Source organism: Oenanthe melanoleuca, chromosome 5 (assembly GCF_029582105.1).
Source record: "Oenanthe melanoleuca isolate GR-GAL-2019-014 chromosome 5, OMel1.0, whole genome shotgun sequence".
NCBI lineage: Eukaryota > Metazoa > Chordata > Aves > Passeriformes > Muscicapidae > Oenanthe > Oenanthe melanoleuca.
Window position 1 is genome coordinate 9065654 of NC_079339.1, and position 17427 is coordinate 9083080.

Below are 17427 nucleotides of genomic sequence, written 5' to 3' on the forward strand. Positions count from 1 at the left end.
TGTCCCAACACCGTGTCTTAGGGAATATTGACTCTTCCAGTGTTAGCCAGAAGTAGCAAACAGTGGGAAAAAGGTGGAGAACAAGTGGAAAAAATGTCAATATGGCTGGTACCACACCGGGCCTTGCCAGAGCCTGGGTGAGAGGCTTGGCTCTGCTCTGAATTCCTCTCAGCTGGATTTGCCTGTCCAGAAAAGCTGGATATAATCATGTCACCTATTTTTGGGAGCTGTCTCTCCCCTGTGTCTGGTTCTGCAAGGAGACTCAGTCTCCTGATTGCCCTGTCCAAGAATCTTGTTCCGACCTGGATATTAACCCCGCTCTTTGTCCTTATGGCTGCTCTGGGCAGGGTTCAGGGCTATCTCCCAGAGGAATTCTCATGGGCCATAGTGAGTTGTCCTGCTTGGATGCAGAGTGGTGAGGATTTGAGAAGCAGTATCCCCTTGGGAATTCAGTGTGCCTGTTTTGTCCCAGGTGGACACCACGGAGCAGCTGAAGCGGATCTCCAGGATGAGGCTGGTGCACTACAACTACAAACCCGAGTTTGCAGCCACAGTGGGCATTGACAGCACCTCTGAGACAGGTACATCCCATAGCAATATACCTGTCAGCCAGCAATGTCCCATGGGAATACACCTCTGACACAGGAATGTCCCTCAGGAACTCTCTGCCTTTCCCAGGGGCTGTACTCAGCTCTGTTCCAGGGCAGCCCCCCAGGTGTGCAGTTGGCCTGAAGAAGTTGGTGAGAGGAGCCTTCTCACCTCCCAAATTAAGGAATCTAGTGAAATTCCCTCTTTAGTGAGTGGTAGAGAAGGTGGCACTTCCCACTGGGAGAGGGTTTCTCCAGGTACACTATGGTGGGGTGATGATCCCTATCCATAGAATTTGGGGAGGAGCCTTGTCTGACCATCCTTTGCCCTTCAGGGGTCCTCAAGGAGCTCTGCACAGCTTGGAATGAGGAGGGGACACCCCTGGTGTCACTCCCAGCATGTCCAGGGTGTGCAGGATCATCCCATCCCATCGCATCCCATCGCATCCCATCCCATCCCATCCCATCCCATCCCATCCCATCCCATCCCATCCCATCCCATCCCATCCCATCCCATCCCATCCCACTGTTCCATCTCCACACAGGTGTCATTGCTCAGGAAGTGAAGGAGATCCTCCCAGAAGCTGTCAAAGACACTGGGGACCTGGTCTTTTCCAATGGGAAAACCCTGGAGAACTTCCTGGTGGTGAACAAGGTTGGTAGCAGCCAGGAGGCCGGGGAGCCTGGCTTGAGGGAATTGTGGAGCTGGATATGGAGGATGGAAAGTGTGATGCCTGGGAAAAGCTCCCAAATGAGTTTCAGACCTGGCTGATCTTCCAGAAATCAGGAGCAGCCCTGGGTGGATATCGGACATCAGCAGGGAGGAACCAGCCTGGTGCTGGTGAAATTTGGCAGCATCTCCTTTGGGAAGGGCTCCTTGCTGGCAGCTTCCTGCAGGGAGGCTCCCAGTCCTAATCTCCCCTTCCTAGATAAGATAAGGTGCTTATGTCAGGATAACCTGGAGCACCTGGTTTCATGACCTTTCCCAACCTGTGGCAGCCTGCTTGCTGCAATGGGAATCAAGGGGACAGTCTCCCAGGGCACACATGGAGGGCATGGATCATCCAGACCCAGGAGTGCCTCAACCTGCTGGCCTGATTCCCTGGCAGGAGCGGATCTTCATGGAGAACGTGGGAGCCGTGAAGGAGCTGTGCAAACTCACAGATAACCTGGAGACACGGATCGATGAGCTGGAAAGGTGGAGCCACAGGCTGGCCAAGCTGAAGAGGCTGGACAGCATGAAGTCAACTGTGAGCTCTGGAGCCTTCAGGTACCCATGGAGCCACAGGGAATGTCCCCTTTCATCCCAGGGCAGCTCAGATTGGGAACAGGGAGATGAGGAAGGAGTGGGATGTTGGCTGGTGTCTCTTGGCCAGGAGTGGATTTAAAGAGCTGAGATTGGGGAGGTTTAGAATTCCCACAGGACCAGCCCAACAACACCCAGGATGAAATGGCCTCCATGTTTCCCTAAAGTCAGTGGCTTTCTCATGGCAGTTTCCCATGCTTCCAAAATCTCCATCCTGACCCTGCTTATGCTGGTTTTGGGGCAAAGCACCAAAAGGGTTTGTGACTGTCACACCACAAAGAGGTCTTTTGTCTCCCAGAAAAATCCCATTTTTGCCTGGGAATGGCTTGGAGAGCTATCCCTGCCCAGCTCAGCTCCATTCCTCCTTTCTCCTTGCAGCCAAACCGGGAGCCAGTTCAGCCGGGCGGGAAGCGTGCCCCACAAAAAGAGACCCCACAAAGTCACCAGCAAGGTAAGGGATGGATCCCAAAGGAGCAGAGAAGGCTCAGCCTGGAGAAAAGGAGAGCCTCACTGTCCACAAATCCCTAGAAGGAGGTTGGAGCCAGGAAACTGGGCTCTCCTGCCTGCCTTATCCAAGAGGAAACGGCCTCAGGTTGTGCCAGGGGAGGGCTAGGCTGGATATTAGGGAGAATTTCTTCATGGAAAGGGCCGTCAACCACTGGAGTGGGCTCCAGTGGTGGAGTCTCCATTGCTGGTGGGATTTAAAAACCATATGGCCGTGGCACTTGGGGACATGGATTAGTGCTGGCCTTGGCCCAGCTCCACCATGGAGGGTTGGACTCCATGATCCCAGAGGGCTTTTCCAACCTAAATTTTCCTTTCTATCTCCTCATGGAAACATTAAATGACTTCTAAACTTGTGGAGTTCAGGATTTTCAGAGAGGCAGGAAGAGAGCTCAGGAGGGGCTGGGGGAGATGGGTGCAAGGACCAGAGCAGTGAGGGAGCTGAGCTGATCCAGGGGCTCCTGAGCTGATCCAGGATTTTTTCCCTCGCAGTCTCCGTCGGTTGTCCCGGAGCAGGCCTGCATCAGCCAGCGCTTCCTTCAGGGCACCATCATTGCCCTGGTCATCATCATGGCATTCAGGTGAGATCCCACTCCTGGGCTGCTGCATCAGCTCATCCCTCCATGGGGTGTGCAGCGAGGGGCTGTGGATCTGTGGCTTCTTCAGAGAATCCTGGGATGCTTTGGGTTGGAAGAGACTGTAAAGTTTATCTGGTTCCAACCACCTGCCATGGGCTGGGAACTTCCACTATCCCAGGTTGCTCCAGCCTGGCCTCTTGTGCTTCCAGGGCTGGGACATCCATCTCTCCTGGGATGGAATCCTGTGGAAGCAGATTGATCCCACACTGTATCCCTGCTCCCTGCTCCTCCTCATCCTGCCCTTCTCTCTTTTCCAGCGTGGTGTCCATGTCCACGCTCTACGTGCTGAGCCTGCGCAGCGAGGAGGATCTCGTGGACATCGATGGGTGGGTATTTCAGGAATGGCTGGGAGGGATGAGGTCACCTGGGAGAGGCTGGAGCACAATTCCAGAGCTGCAAACCCTGCCAAGCACAGCCACACGTCCCAGTCTGATGGTGGTTGAGTTATCTGGAGCAAGAAGTGAGAAACAGAGAAGGAAAAGAGAATGTCCTGTTAGGATGTGCTGAATGTTCCTTGGATGCCTCCAGCTGGACTAAAGTAGCCTCATCCCGCTGCTACAGCAGGGCTGGATCAGCTTTGGAAGCTCGTGTAACCTGATAATCTGAGTCTCTTTTTCTCCCTCTCTTTTCCCTCTCCCATTTTTTTCCCTCCTCTCCTCCTTACATCTCTCATCCAACCCATTTTCCTTCCACTTTGTCTTCATTTCCCCATTTTTGTCTTTTCCTTCCCATTATCTCCCATATCCACTTTCATTCCCTGTCCTCCTGGTCATCTTCCCACTTTCTTGTTCTCCCTGTGTCCCTGCACTGTCCTGTAGCTACTTTGCTGTACCCACTGCCTGTCTCCTGGCCCTCTTTCGGCACGGGGGTCCCGGAATTCCGGTCGCTCTGTGTCCACGGTATGTGACTGTTTCATTATTTCATTATTTAATTCCTTCCTCCTTCCCTTCTCTTGATGCCTCTTTTTTTTCTTTTCCTGCACCATGAAAGACCAAGAAACTGAAAAAAGAGAAAGGGATGTGAGACTTCCAGTGGGATTCCAGGAGGAAGGGTTATGGATCTTGTCAGGGAAGGAAAATTAGGAGTAGGAGATGGAAAAATCAATTAATCAAAGGTTAAATAAAAAAATTGCATCCTGCAGGAAGAACAGGAGCAAGATAAAGCTGTGTAAGGAAAAGGGATGCAGTGGAGGAACATGAGGATAGGGGTTGGATTTAGACAGATGAAGGTGAAGCTCCAGAGGCTTGTGCCCACATTCCCTTTGAGAGACTGGTGTTGAGTCTCCTTTCACCTGGAAAAGAAATCCCTGTAATTAGATAAATATTGGAGATGACAAAGTGGGTTTTTAATTCCTCTGAATGAGTGACACTCCGTTAATCCCACAGAAACCTGGAGCGATGCTCAGGGACAGGTAAGACATGGACACAGGTGTCCAGAAAGTACTCCTTGTTCTGCAGACCTGGGAGAAAGATTCCCTCCCTTTCGCATCTTCCTTACCCTCAGGAGATGCCTGTGGTGTCCTCAGCTCAGGTCTTGGATAACTGCAGTGAAACACCTGAAATTCCATGGCATGAATTGCGTGGGGGTGGATTGTGTGTATTTCTAAGGAACAAGATGAGAAATAGTCTGTCTTCAAGGGATAAGGGGCACATTCCTTAGGGAATGGTGAGAGCTTGGAGCCTGTTGATTCCTGAGCACCTGAATCCACCTGGGAGATTCCTGATGGGAGTCAAATCTGCCATGTGCACCCTATTCCAGCATGTTCCAGGAGGGTTGCTGGTGTCCTCTGAACCAGCTGGGACTTTTCCCTGCCAGACATGGAACTGCCACACGATTCCCTGTGGAATTTCTGAGCTCTCCTTGCTGTCTTCATGGCTCATGTGCCTTTCTCCTGCCTTTCCCAGATCACTCTGTTCTCCTCCACATCTCCACTTACTCCATGTCCCTCTTCCCATCCTCCTGCTGCAGCCACTTCTCTCCCCACCTACAAGTGACACCATTGTCCACATCCAGGAGGTTTCCAGCATCTTTTCCTGCATTCCAGGTCAAGCCAGAACATTGACAAGACGCAGACAGTGCGATCCACAGCCGCATCCAACGGAGCCAGCAGCAGGAGCCCCCCACAGCACGGTGGGTGATGGATTGGGATGGCTCTGGTTTCATGGAAGGGCTGCAGGACACCGGGTGCTGCTCCCATTCCATCCCTTGACTTATTCCCTGTGTCCCTGCAGTTCTGGATGAGGGGCATGGAGTAGCCCTTGGCATTCCCGGTCGCGGTGTGCTGGCCTGTTTCAGCCCTCCCTGTTTTTCCACGTGCTGCTCCGCTGCTCCCACTGGCATCTCCTCCGTTGTCCCCTCAGAGACCAGCCCTGCCCATGCCACCAACCGGACAGGTGAGGGCCAGCCCAGATTCCCAGAAGTTCTGGGACATCTCCAAGGTTTGTGTCACTTTGTGTCCCCTGCCCCTGCTCCTTCTGAGAAGGTATCCTCCAGGATGAGCAATTCCAGCTCTCTCTCCCCCCTCCAGGTGCTTCATTCCACTCCTCTGGAAGCTTTCTATCCTTAACCTTGGATATATACTTTTATACCCTTCTCTGCCCATGTGGTGCAGTTTGGATCCTGTTGTTAGGGGAATGTGGGGGCTGGAAAGGATTTGGAGCTTCCCATGTTACCAGCAAAAAGTAATGGGAATCTTCATCAGGCACAGCTCACCTCAGCAGCCCTACCTTGAGGTCTGAGCCCATTCCCTCCTCATTCCATCACCAGCTCTGTCAGAGGGAATGGAAGCACAGAATCCTGGAATGCTTTGGGTCAGAAGGGATCTTAAAGCCCATCCAGTTCCCTGCCGAGAACCTTCCACTGTCCCAGGTTGATCCAAACCCCATCCAACCTGACCTGGAACACTTCCAGGGATGGGGCAGCCACAGCTTCTCTGGGCAACCTGGGAAGCATCAGGAGGTGACATGGGGACAGGGCAATCCCAGCCTCTCTCTGCCTCTCAGCACAACCTTCTCTCCAATTTTTCCGCAGACCAAAGCCAGCCCTCCCTCCTGCCAGTGACAAATATCAAAGCCAAATCCAGGGGCATCACCGGGAAATCCACCTCCTACACCAAGTGGCCAAAGACTCCTGACAGGTCTCAGAGCTTCGGCAGCCCCAATGCCAGCCCCTCCTCCCCCTTCTCCCACATCCAGGGCAAATCCAAGTACATCTCCAACCTCTCGCTCTCCCGCAGCAGCTCCCGGCAGCAGCGCAGCCTCCGGCAGCCGGTGAGCGAGCGGCCCCGCACGGAGCAGCCCGGCACGGACAGTACGTGCATCCCATCTTCTTGCCCTTCCAGCACATGCTTTCAACGGGTTTTCCACCCTCTGCTGTTCCTACACATCCTGTTCTCTCCCTGGCAGGGCCGAGCCCGGTGCTGCAATCCATCCGGATCCTGGAGATCAACCTGGCCATCCATTCCCAGTACTGCGCCGCTGCCGACGCCTGCAGGTGAGCGGGAAGGGTGGGCTGGTGGCACCTTGGTGGCACTTGGGTGGCAGCAGCACTGTGGCAGCAGCAAATAGGAAAATCTGGAAGTTTTCCCAAGATTTTCTTGGGTGTTTCCTGCCATCACCCCATGCTGCTCCATGGGAAGAGGAGCCACTCCCATCTCTCCCTCAGGGGTTGTGTTTGGTGGTGGGCTTGTCCTTGGGACATTAGGAAGTTCTCCTCTCTGAGTTCTCAGCCTGTCAGGGATTTTGGGTTCTGTCCTGGCCTTCCCATAGCCTGGTGACATCTAATGCTCTCTCTGTGTTCCCAGGACTGGGAATTTCAGCTACCGCATCCCTGTGAGCCAGCAGACGGCCGTGAACACCAACCTGACCCTGGAGATGAAGTGAGTGCCCATGGATCATGTCCTTTGGGAGGCTCTGGAGTGGCTGATGTAGCAATGGTGTCTCCATGGGAAAGGGACACGTTCCCCCTTCCAGGCTCTCATGTTGTCCTCTCTTCCCAGCTCCTCCTCCGCTGTGTCCATCTCCCTCTGTGGCCTTGTCTCCAGTGATCCCTGCCAGGATGCTGTGAGCGGGAACAGCTCCACTGACTCCACAGATGCACAGGTAGGGAGAAGGGCACAGCTCACAAAATACACGTGGAATCATGGAGGTTGGAAAAGTCCAACCATTCCCCCAGCACTGCCAAGGCCACCATGTCCCCAAGTGCCACATCCACATGGCTTTTAAATCCCTCCAGGAATGGGGACTCCACTGCTGTCCTGGGCAGCCCTTCCCATGAAGGAATTTTCTCGAATATCCAACTTAAACCTCCCCTGGCACAGCTTGAGGCCGTTTCCTCTCATCCTGTCCATTGTTCCCTGTTTGCTGATTCCACCTGGCTGCCCTCTCCCAACAGTGAGTTGTGCAGAGCCAGAAGCTCTTTCCAGAGCTTCCTTTTCTCCAGGCTGAGCTCCCCCAGCTCTCAGAGCCCTTCCTCATCCCACTTGTGTTACGGGAAACATCCATAGGTTCACTTGCCAGCAGTGTGGATCTCCTCACAGATCTGGCCTGGAGAACATCCCCCAAGCTCATCCCTGATTCATCCCAGCTCTTCCCCTTCCTTCCCCAGGACACCACGCACCGCTGGCCCCTGGTGATGCTGTCCTTCCGCGAGTTTTCCTACCACTTCCGAGTGGCGCAGCCGGTGAGTACCTGCCGCTTGTCCAGGGACACGTGGAAGGAGAAAAATGGGGGATCTGTGAAATGTGGGAAATGCAGATTTAGTACCAAGAGCTTCCCACAGTCCTGTGGGTGGCAGGAGGATGATTTGTCCCTGCCTCAGCTCAAAATCCAGGCAGAATTCCACCCTCTCTAAGCTGCTTTTCCCATTCCCAGGGCCAAGCCGACTGCAGCACTTCCCTGGAGCAGCTGGGACACCTCTTCACTGACTATTACTTCCAGTTCTACTGGCTCTGTGAGTGAGTCCTGGCAGCACCAGTGCCCTCTGCTCGGAGACAGGAGGGGAACTGGTGCCACTGGGAGCCTCCCGAATTCCCTGCTCCACTGGCTCCCAGCCCCACCTCATCCCTGTGTCCTGCGGCAGCTCTGGAGCTGGAATGGTGCTGGCTGAAGACAATGAAGCTCAGCACACACAGGACCTAAAAGCCACCACCAGCCCTGTGGTGGCTCCAGGGGGGGACCTTGCACCAATTCCAGCATCCCACATCCCTCTCCTTCCCTTAGGGGATGTTTGTGTCCTCCATCACTTCCCCCTTCCCTTCCAACACTGGATTTGGAAGCATGACACCAGACTGAGCGTGGACAGCTCTGCCACGTGACAGAGGGATTCTCCTTCCATGGACAGGAGCCCCATCCCGGTGCTCCCAAATGTCCCACATAAGTTCTTCACAACACTGGAATTGCTTCAACACTGGAGCCCTTTCCAAGAGCCAAAAGCTGGAGTTTGGCCTGGAAAGGATGGCTGTGCCTGGACCTACTGGAAGTCGTACACTGGAGTTGCTGTTTGTTCTGCTTGGCCCAGGGCCACTTCCCACAGACTTCCCAGGGACTCCTGGACCTGCCAATGGACACATTCCTCTAGGAACAACCAGAGAAGGAGCAGCTTCGATATCATCCCCCCTCTTCTTTGTGCTCTTAAATCCCATATCCGTGTGGGATATCCAGGTCTGGATGGATAAAACCCGCACTCAAGCTGCTGCTGAGGCCATGCCACACCTGGGGATGCTTGTCCCCAAGCCAGGGGTGACAAATGACCGGGACTTAGCCACATTAAGTGTGGTGGGATCCGTTTTTATCCACTTGGAAGCGGCGTGTGCGGAGCTGCCTGGTCGGCTCTGGAGCCAATGCCAACCTCTGCCCAGATGTGCAGCACTGGCAAAGCCCTGCAGGGCAAGGCTGAGTCCCTGGGAATGTCAGGATCTGTGTCCAGGCAGGATCTCTGCCTCGGGAGAGGGGTGGTGTTCTCCCAAAAGCTGGGATGGCAGCAGCTGCAGGCTGTCCCTGCCCTCACAGAGTCACACTGGGGGGATTTGGGATATTTTACTGTTACAAGTCCTTAACTTGCTAAACTACTGAATTCTTGTGGGGTTTAAGCCGTAAAAAAAACAGGAATTTCCTTCTGGCCCCCTTGAGCCACATGTGTCCTGTGGGAAAGCCAAGTGGCTCCCTGTGCTTCCTCCTCCCCGTCCTGCTCCTCGTGCTACCAAGGAGTTGTCTGCATTCCTGGAGGCTCAGCCACCTCCAGGTTATTCCAAGATGGATTTCCCTGGGGAAACAAGTTAAGGGGATAGCTGCATGCTGATCCTAAGGACACTCTGAAGCTGCTCTGGAAAAACAAAGATGGGTTTTATCCAGGTAAAGTGATGGTTCCTGGGCACATCTGGTTTTATCATCATCCATTTATCCCCCATCATCCTCCTCCTGAGCTTATCCCAACAAAGCAGCTCTAAAATTCCTGGTAATGTCACTTGGGTTTGGCATCTGCCCCCAAAAGCTCTTTGTAGGGAGGTTTCAAGGCCTGGAAATGCTGAATGATAGTAATTAAAATCCACTGACTCCTGGGAAGCAGGGAATAGTGGGCAAGCAGGGAATTCTGAGCAGCCAAGCAGTTGAAAAAACGCTTCCAAAAACTTCCCAAAAGTTTTGGGAAGCTTGGTGGGACAACAGGATGTCCCAAGGCTTGGGAATAGCTCTGCACAAGCAGGGGGGCTCCATGCTCAGCAGGATTCTCTGTTTTTCTCTGAAATTGGGAAGGAAACACCTGGATGTAGCTGAGTGCTCTTCCCTCCACCTGCCCTGAGTGGTTTTTCCTGGTTTTAAACTGGGAAGTGACTTCCTTGGCAGGTTTATTGTCCCCTTGGCAATCAGTGGCCCAGGCTGGCCCGTCCTTCCTCAGGTGAGTGATACCAAGCTGGGATAAAAGCCCCATGAAGAGGAAACAGGGAATGTTGGGGAGGCCGGAGCCTGCAATCACCCCCCTCCCCTCAGCCAAAACACCCCAGTACATCCCACCCCACTCCTGAGGGAAGGAATCAATCAGTGGTGGCCCAGGAGGAGCTGGGATCTCTCAGGTGTCCCCAGGACGCTCGGCCATGGGATTTAGGGAGATCCCCAACAAACCAAGTGCCTGAGGGCTTGGAAACATCTCTAGTGCCTTTTTCCTTATGGAACAGCCCCAGGGAACAGTGTTTTCCCACATATATTCCCAAATGCTGCCTCAAAAATGGTGCCTGGGTGGTTTAACTGAGGTGTGGCAATTCCTGTAGTGCTAAAGCCAGCCCTACCCACATGGAGCTGGCAGCAATCCCTGGGATCAGCAGAGGACAGGGATTCAGGATGAAGTTTTTAGTGTCAATAGTACCTTATGTCTTAAAGTGGCACAGGTTGCCCAGAGAAGTTTTGGATGTTCCATCCCTGGAAGTGTTCCAGGACAGGTTGGATGGGTTTGGAGCTGCCTGGACCAGTGGAAGGTGTCCCTGCCCATGGCAGGAGTGGGATTGAATGACTTTAAGGTCCCTTCCCACCCAAACCATTCCAGGATTCCACGATAAAAATCATCCATCGGCCACTTCCCAGCGAGGCAGCAACAAGCTCCGAAGGGGTTCAGAATTACAAAATGAAGGAGTCATGGAATTGCTTCCAGCTGTCTGCAAGGATTTTCCCCCCAAAACGCATCTCTGCCCCTTTCCTGTCCCTAATCAGTACCAAGAGAGTTCACAATCAGGCCTTTCCCTGCGTGGGAAGGAGGGAATTCAGAGCCGACCTCCCCATCCCGCGGCAAAGAGACATTCTTGGCAGGAAGGAAGACAAAAGGATGGAGAACGGCTGTTTGGGAATTGTTTCAAAAGCAAATTCCCTACTCTTCTGTCCTACTGTTGGAGCTTAAAGCCTGTAAATAGAGACTATGGCACCACTGGAAGAATTAAGGAAAAAAACCACCACGTAAAGCACTAATTTTGTTGGTTTAAATGTTGCTGCCACAGCTTTAATCACTGTATTTTGCCAGCCAGTTCGTAGAGTTGCATTTGTAGCAGGTTATTATTGATTTCTGGTTTTTATTTGTGGGGAACAAACGTGGTTTCCCTCTTTTCTTCCTGAATTATATTTATATTTTGCTGAATTTGAGAGCTGAGTCGCCGGATTTTTTTTTTTTTTTGTTGTTTTGTTTTGCTTATTTAGACTTTGTTTTATGCTGGAGGTAAATGTGCCCATATGAATAAAATATAAAAATACTGCTTTGTATCCAAGGATGGCTCCTGGTGTTTTCCTCCCTTCCCAGGGAATAACTCAGGTGAATGGCTGCAAAACCATGTGATGGAGGAAATTCCAGGTCTTTAGTCAGTGAAAGTTTCTGGATATGCCCAGTTCTTTGGAATGGGGATAGGAAGGAGAAAGGAAGGAGGAAAAAGAAAGAAAGGGGAAAGAAATTAGGAAGGGGAAATGAAGGGAAGAGAAAAGTAAAGAAAATAAAGAGAGAAAATAAAGGTTAAAAATAATAAAGAGAAAAAAGAAAGGTTAAAATGGACAGTGGAAAAAGGAAGAAGAAAGCAGAAGGGCAAAGAAAAGGAAAGAAAAAAAAAAAGGAGGGAAAAAAGGAGAAAGGAAGGAAAAAGGAAAACCTGCCTCTGACCTCTCATGGGCAGGTTCAAATCCAGAATGATCCAAAAGTCCACAGAAGGAAATATTCCTTCCAAACAGGAAACTGGGGCTTGAATTTGTGATTTGGAAGTGTAACGGTTTGAAAGCTGGGCTAAAATTCCAGTCTTCTTCTTGAAAATGCATAAATCAATTCCTTGTTTCTAGGCCAGGCACTTAATTCAGGAGTTAATGAAGGGCACATCCAGCACCATAAACTTCTAGTTAGGGATGAGAACAGGCACAGCATTCCCAAAAAACAGGTGAGGGGATACAATAGCAAAGAAGTCTGAGGGATTAAAAGCAGATTTAGGATTTATTTTGCACAGCCTGGCTGCACCAGGACACAAGGTGGCACTGGAACACTTGTGAGCACACACAGCACAGAAATCTGGGGTAACACTGGACATATCCCAAGGTACGTGGATTTTGTGCCAGCATGGAGAAAAGGAGGCTCAGGGGGAACCTTTTCTCTCTCCACAACTCTGTGACAGGACAGTAGAGCCAGGTAGGATTGGTCTCTGCTCCCAGGAACAGGGCAGGACAAGAGGAAACAGCCTTAAGCTGCACCAGGGGAGGTTTAGGTTGGGCATTAATAAAAATTCCTTCGTGGAAAGGTTTTAGAGCACTGGAACAGGCTCCGGGAATGGAGTCCCCATCCCTGGAGGGATTTAAAAGCCGTGTGGCTGTGGCACTTGGGGACACGGGTCAGTGGTGGCCTTGGCAATGCTGGAGGAGTGGCTGGACTGGGTGATCCTACAGGGCTTTTCCAGCCTTAGACTTCCCAACCTTTTGGAAAAGCCAGGTTAAAAAATAAATAAATAAAAAGAAGACAAACCAGCAGTCCCCAGGCAGGTGTGTCACAGAGCCGCTTTTATTCACCTGCGGGTCACTGCCTCTCGCAAACCACACCTGCTACAGGCGTTTCCTCGTGGAAATATAAAAGAAATATAAAAAGAGCTTCCCCGAGTCCCCCATCCCGGCCCCGGGGGCGGCTCAGACGTAGATCCCGACCCAGAGCAGCAGGAAGAGGACGCCGAAGCCCATGAAGAGCGAGGCCACCAGCGAGATCAGCAGCTCCTTGTAGATGTCGCGGGTGTACTTGGTGGATGTCACCTCGTAGCTGCCAGGCCGGGGGTTAAGGTGATAACAGAGGCACAGCAAGGCGACGGGAACCCACCCGCTCCCCTGCGCCCGGGAATTCGGGCGATAATTCGGGACTGCCAGGGGACGGCACCCCCCGCCCGCTCAGCCGCGGGGATACACGAAGAACCAGGCGGTGAAGAACATGCCGATGGCCAGCAGCACCACGGTGAGGTGTGGGAACACGGCCGGGTTCACCGGGCTCGTGTATCTGCTCATCGCCTCCAGCTCCTGCGGAGAAACAGCCGGTGTTCAGCGGGGCCGGGCCGCCACCGGGTCTGGCCCCCTGTGGCAAGCCCCGGTCCCGCCATCCCCACACTCACCATGTCGCCGGTCCCTCCTGCGACACGTCGGCTCCGCTCCCGCCGCCGCACGTCCGCCCCCTTCGGCCGCCGGAAGTGGAAGTGAGGGCGGGAACGAGGCGCGGCGAGCGCGAGCCGCTTCCCCATTGGCTGGCGGCGGCTCCCGGCGGGCCCGGCGGCGGAGCGCGGGAGCGGCGGCGCGCGAGCGGCCGGGTAATGGCGGCCGAGGGGGAGCGGGGATCTGAGGGGAACCGAGGGCTCAGGAGCGGTGATGGAGGCTGAGGGAGAGCGGGGATCTGAGGAGAAACGGGAACTCTGAGGCGGTATTGGAGGCTGAGGAAGATCAGGGGTCTGAGAGGAAACTGGAGCTCTGAGGTGGTAATGGCTGAGGGAGAAGGAGGATCTGAGGAGAAACGGGGGCTCTGAGGCGGTGATGGCGGCTGAGGGAGACGCGGGTCTGAGGGGGGATAATGACGACTGAAGGAGAACGGGGGTGTGAGGCTCTGAGGCGATAATGGAGGCTGAAGGAGAACGGGCGCCCTGAGGGGGTAATGGTGGCTGAGGGGAAACGGGGATCTGAGAGGGAGGAAATAGCGGTTGATGGCAGGCCTGGGAAGCTGGGAAATAAGGAGATGATAATGGGGAGGTGATGGTTGTAATGGTGGAGATAATCGAATTCTGGGGAGGGGGATTGGGATGAGAGAGGCAGAGGTGGGAAAGGGAGTAATGATGTACCGAGAGGGGGGTGGTGAGAGATAAGGGTGGCTTGAGGCAGGACTCAGGATAAAGGCTGCCAGTAGATGCCACAGCCCTTGGAGTGATGGTTTGCATGGGAAGCACTGCCCTTTTTGCTTCAGAACCCGCTTCCAACATCCATTTTTCCTCTCCAGGATGGGAATCCATGGCTTGGCCAAGCTTATCGCCGACGTGGCTCCCGGGGCCATCCGGGAGAACGACATCAAGTCCTACTTCGGCCGGAAAGTGGCCATCGACGCCTCCATGAGCATCTACCAGTTCCTGATCGCCGTGCGGCAGGGAGCCGACGTGCTCCAGAACGAGGACGGGGAGACCACCAGCCACCTCATGGGCATGTTCTACCGCACCATCCGCATGGTGGAGAACGGCATCAAGCCGGTGTACGTGTTCGACGGGAAGCCTCCGCAGCTGAAATCCGGGGAGCTGGCCAAGCGCACGGAGCGCCGGGCCGAGGCGGAGAAGCACCTGCAGGAAGCGCAGGAGGCCGGGGAGGAGGAGAACATCGAGAAGTACAGCAAGAGGCTGGTCAAGGTGACCCCGCAGCACACGCAGGAGTGCAAGAAGCTGCTGACGCTGATGGGAATTCCCTACGTGGAGGCGCCCGGAGAGGCGGAGGCCAGCTGTGCCACCCTGGTGAAGGCCGGCAAGGTGTACGCCGCCGCCACGGAGGACATGGATTGCCTCACCTTCGGCAGCCCCGTGCTGATGCGGCACCTCACGGCCAGCGAGACCAAGAAGCTGCCCATCCAGGAGTTCCACCTGAACCGGATCCTGCAGGATCTGCAGCTGACCTGGGAGCAGTTTGTGGACCTGTGCATCCTGCTGGGCTGCGACTACTGCGGCAGCATCCGCGGCATCGGGCCGAAGCGCGCCGTGGAGCTCATCCGGGAGCACAAGTCCATCGAGAGGATCGTGCAGCAGCTCGACACCAAGAAGTACCCCCTGCCCGAGAACTGGCTGCACAGGGAGGCCCAGAAGCTCTTCCTGGAGCCCGACGTGATCGATCCCGACGCCGTGGAGCTGAAGTGGAGCGAGCCCGACGAGGAGCAGCTGGTGCAGTTCATGTGCGGGGAGAAGCAGTTCAACGAGGAGCGCATCCGCAACGGCGTCCGGAGGCTGAGCAAGAGCCGCCAGGGAAGCACCCAGGGCCGGCTGGACGACTTCTTCAAGGTCACCGGGTCCATCACCTCGGCCAAGCGCAAGGAGCCCGAGCCCAAGGGATCGGCCAAGAAGAAAGCCAAGCCCAGCTCCAAGCCCAGCGGCGGCGCGGCCGCAAAGACCAAAAAGGCAAAATAACCGGATTGGGCGCCCGCAGACCTCTGGGATTGGGTTTTTGGGGGGCTTAATGAGGAATTTTAGCCTAATGACAGTTGTGTGTCAGTGCTGTGTGTTAGTGCTGGGAACGGGCTGAGGGCAGCAGAGTGGAGCAGCGCCCAGATTTCAGAATTCCAAAGCTGAACAGTTGCAGATTCAGGACAAATTAGATTTCAGCCTGATCCCATCCATCCCAGAAGCAGAAACTAGAGTGGAAGGCAAGCTGGAATTGGGAAGGAGGCTTCAAGTAATGAGATAAACTTCTCCTTTTAACCCAGGAGAGTTCATGAGGGTTTTTCCTTCCCTTTCCATGGTCGCTCTCCTTCTTCAAAACCCAGTTGTGATCTCAGTTCCAGCAATAACCTGGCCCACTTTTAGCTCGTAATCCAAGGAAAGCTGAGCCTAGACTGCAGCAGTCCCAGCCTGAAATTTGCTTAGAAATGCTTAAAAATAAAAATATCCATAAGCCTAGAACTGCATCCTCTTCAGTCCCTGAATTCCAGAGGCATTTTTATGTGCTGTACACACTGACAGGTCCCAGGATGGGAATTAAAACCTTCTATTTTATTCGGTATTTTCTATAGTTTTTTGCTTGTCAGAGCCTCAAGGATGGGTTTTGTTTTCAGAATAAAATTTGAACACAAAGACTCTGTTTCTCTTTCTCCAGAGAAGTGGCTTAAACCGTGGTTTTAAATGAAAATCCCAGTTTCAGAAGGAATTCCATAACAGCCAACAAACCAAACGCAGTCTGGAACACAAGAATTGCAGTTTTGAGCTTTGGATGCTTCATAGACATCAAAAATCCGTGAGTCTGCTCTTTGCCAGTTTGGAAAATAAGAAACTGGCTTTGTGGGGAAATTATATTTAATATTTATTCATTAATCTTGCAAAAATTGGGATATATATTTCCTTGCTGTGGATTCTCGTACATGTTTCAATCCATAGTTGCTTTTTTCCCTAGAAGTTTTGTGATTAAGTGTTCCTCTTTTATCACCAAATACCTTCATAGGTACAGGAATGGTTTGGTGGTGGAGGGATAAAAAATTATTTTAAAATAATATCTGGAAATAAGTCTGGGAAATTTACCAGTTCTAAAAGCTGCTTTTCCACCATCCTTTCTGCCTAGTGCTTCGTTGTATTTCACTCCATTTTTCCTCCATTTCTCATTCCAAAGATTCCCACACTTCTGACACTGATATTACTAAACAATTATGGTTCCACTCTTTATCAGGGAGCAAGTGCTGTGGGAAGCTAGGGATCCAGCAGAGCTAGTCACAGAGGGCATGGGTGATTTGGGGCTCTCAGGTGTGGGCAGTCTCCCACTGGAATACTTTTCCACCTTTTCCCCTTTTCCACCTCTTAGTTCTAAGTAAGTGAATTTTCCACTTCTTCATCCCAGTTTTCCAGCTGGCTGGACCATGTGTTACCCACCGCATTCCCATCCTGAATCCAAACCCAGCTCTTGGGAAGAAAGGAGCCCTGTCCCAGTGGAAAGCAGAACAGTGGGAGCTCTCAGGCAGTTTTTGGGGAAACCCCGAATTTATGCAGCACAAAGAACGCTTCAGAGTGTGTCAACTGCTTCCACGAGCTGCTTCCTGAGGCGTGCCAGCCACCTCCCGAGAGCTCCCATGAACAGGGGGTGTTCCCGTTCCCGCCGGAGCCTCCTGTCCAGCACTGCCCGCAGGGTTTTCTCCTGTGCCACTGCCCCACTGTCCTGGCAGCTGTGCAGTGAGCACCTGTGGCGCAGGGACACTTGCTGCTGGGAATGCCTTGCTGGAATGACTCGGGGTCCCGGTTGTATTTCCAGGCTTTTCCTGGCTGTGGGTATCTCGTGAGTTCTGTGCATAGCCACGGCTCTGAGGCAGCAGGAAGAAATGTCCATGTGGGTTCCTCCATCTGGAGTCCAGCACACCTCATGGAGGCTCTGGCAGGGATGGGGATCTTGGCTATTAATATCCCAGGTGTGGAGGTCTTGCTTGTCCTTGTCCTTCACAGCCGACTCCGGGGAGCATCCTGAACATGGGACCAGCTGCCTTTGCCGCTGGAGCCTCTTGTCCAGCAGCGTGCGGAGAGTCTGCCCTGATGGCTCCGCCACAGGATCCTGGGAGCCGTGGATTGGGCACCAGCGGCTCCAGGACACTTGCTTCTTGGCAGGAACAGGCCAGGTTCCAGTTGGAGCAGAGCACAGGTCACAGAGGGTCTGGATGGAAATGGAGGCGCTTTTCCGAGGGATGGACATTCTTGGAA

At 53.4% G+C, this 17427-nt stretch overlaps 3 protein-coding genes across 9 annotated transcripts in view; 2 read left to right on the plus strand and 1 right to left on the minus strand.

Moving 5' to 3' along the window:
- MYRF (myelin regulatory factor) overlaps positions 1–11277 on the plus strand; it is a 43703-nt gene extending 32426 nt beyond the window's left edge. The window contains exons 13-27 of one of the 5 annotated variants that reach the window (XM_056492431.1): positions 473–581; positions 1133–1242; positions 1697–1857; positions 2272–2344; positions 2890–2978; positions 3293–3361; positions 3854–3934; positions 5080–5165; positions 5267–5428; positions 6066–6344; positions 6440–6527; positions 6838–6912; positions 7033–7135; positions 7641–7715; positions 7907–11277. In XM_056492431.1, coding sequence (XP_056348406.1) covers positions 473–581; positions 1133–1242; positions 1697–1857; positions 2272–2344; positions 2890–2978; positions 3293–3361; positions 3854–3934; positions 5080–5165; positions 5267–5428; positions 6066–6344; positions 6440–6527; positions 6838–6912; positions 7033–7135; positions 7641–7715; positions 7907–7993 — 1647 coding nt within the window. In that variant the 3' untranslated portion in view covers positions 7994–11277. The other 4 variants (XM_056492428.1, XM_056492429.1, XM_056492427.1 and 1 more) reach the window with 4 other exon arrangements.
- Positions 11278–12521: 1244 nt separating this feature from the next.
- Positions 12522–13257, minus strand: TMEM258 (transmembrane protein 258). Its single transcript, XM_056492458.1, has 3 exons — positions 13132–13257; positions 12930–13039; positions 12522–12788 (listed from the first exon to the last, which is right to left on the minus strand). Exons 1-3 carry the CDS (start codon positions 13255–13257, stop codon positions 12662–12664), a joined length of 363 nt encoding a protein of 120 aa, XP_056348433.1. The 3' UTR covers positions 12522–12661.
- FEN1 (flap structure-specific endonuclease 1) lies at positions 13243–15834 on the plus strand. Of its 3 annotated transcripts, none has more exons than XM_056492449.1 (2): positions 13243–13323; positions 14001–15834. In XM_056492449.1, the coding sequence occupies exon 2, from the start codon at positions 14002–14004 to the stop codon at positions 15160–15162; it is 1161 nt and encodes a 386-aa protein (XP_056348424.1). In that variant the 5' UTR covers positions 13243–13323; position 14001; the 3' UTR covers positions 15163–15834. The 3 variants fall into 3 exon arrangements, with proteins under 3 accessions (XP_056348424.1, XP_056348426.1, XP_056348425.1); XM_056492451.1 differs by having other exon boundaries at positions 13310–13488; XM_056492450.1 differs by having other exon boundaries at positions 13310–13485.
- The last annotated feature ends 1593 nt before the right edge of the window (positions 15835–17427 follow it).

Bases quoted from the DNA above. Each gene is read 5' to 3' on its own strand.
- FEN1 (XM_056492449.1), top strand. From the start codon at position 14,002: ATGGGAATCCATGGCTTGGCCAAGCTTATCGCCGACGTGGCTCCCGGG.
- TMEM258 (XM_056492458.1), bottom strand. From the start codon at position 13,257: ATGGGGAAGCGGCTCGCGCTCGCCGCGCCTCGTTCCCGCCCTCACTTC. The intron at 13,040-13,131 runs GTGAGTGTGGGG...GTTTCTCCGCAG, and splicing joins CAGGAGGGACCGGCGACATG to GAGCTGGAGGCGATGAGCAG. The intron at 12,789-12,929 runs GTATCCCCGCGG...CCGGCCTGGCAG, and splicing joins TTCACCGCCTGGTTCTTCGT to CTACGAGGTGACATCCACCA.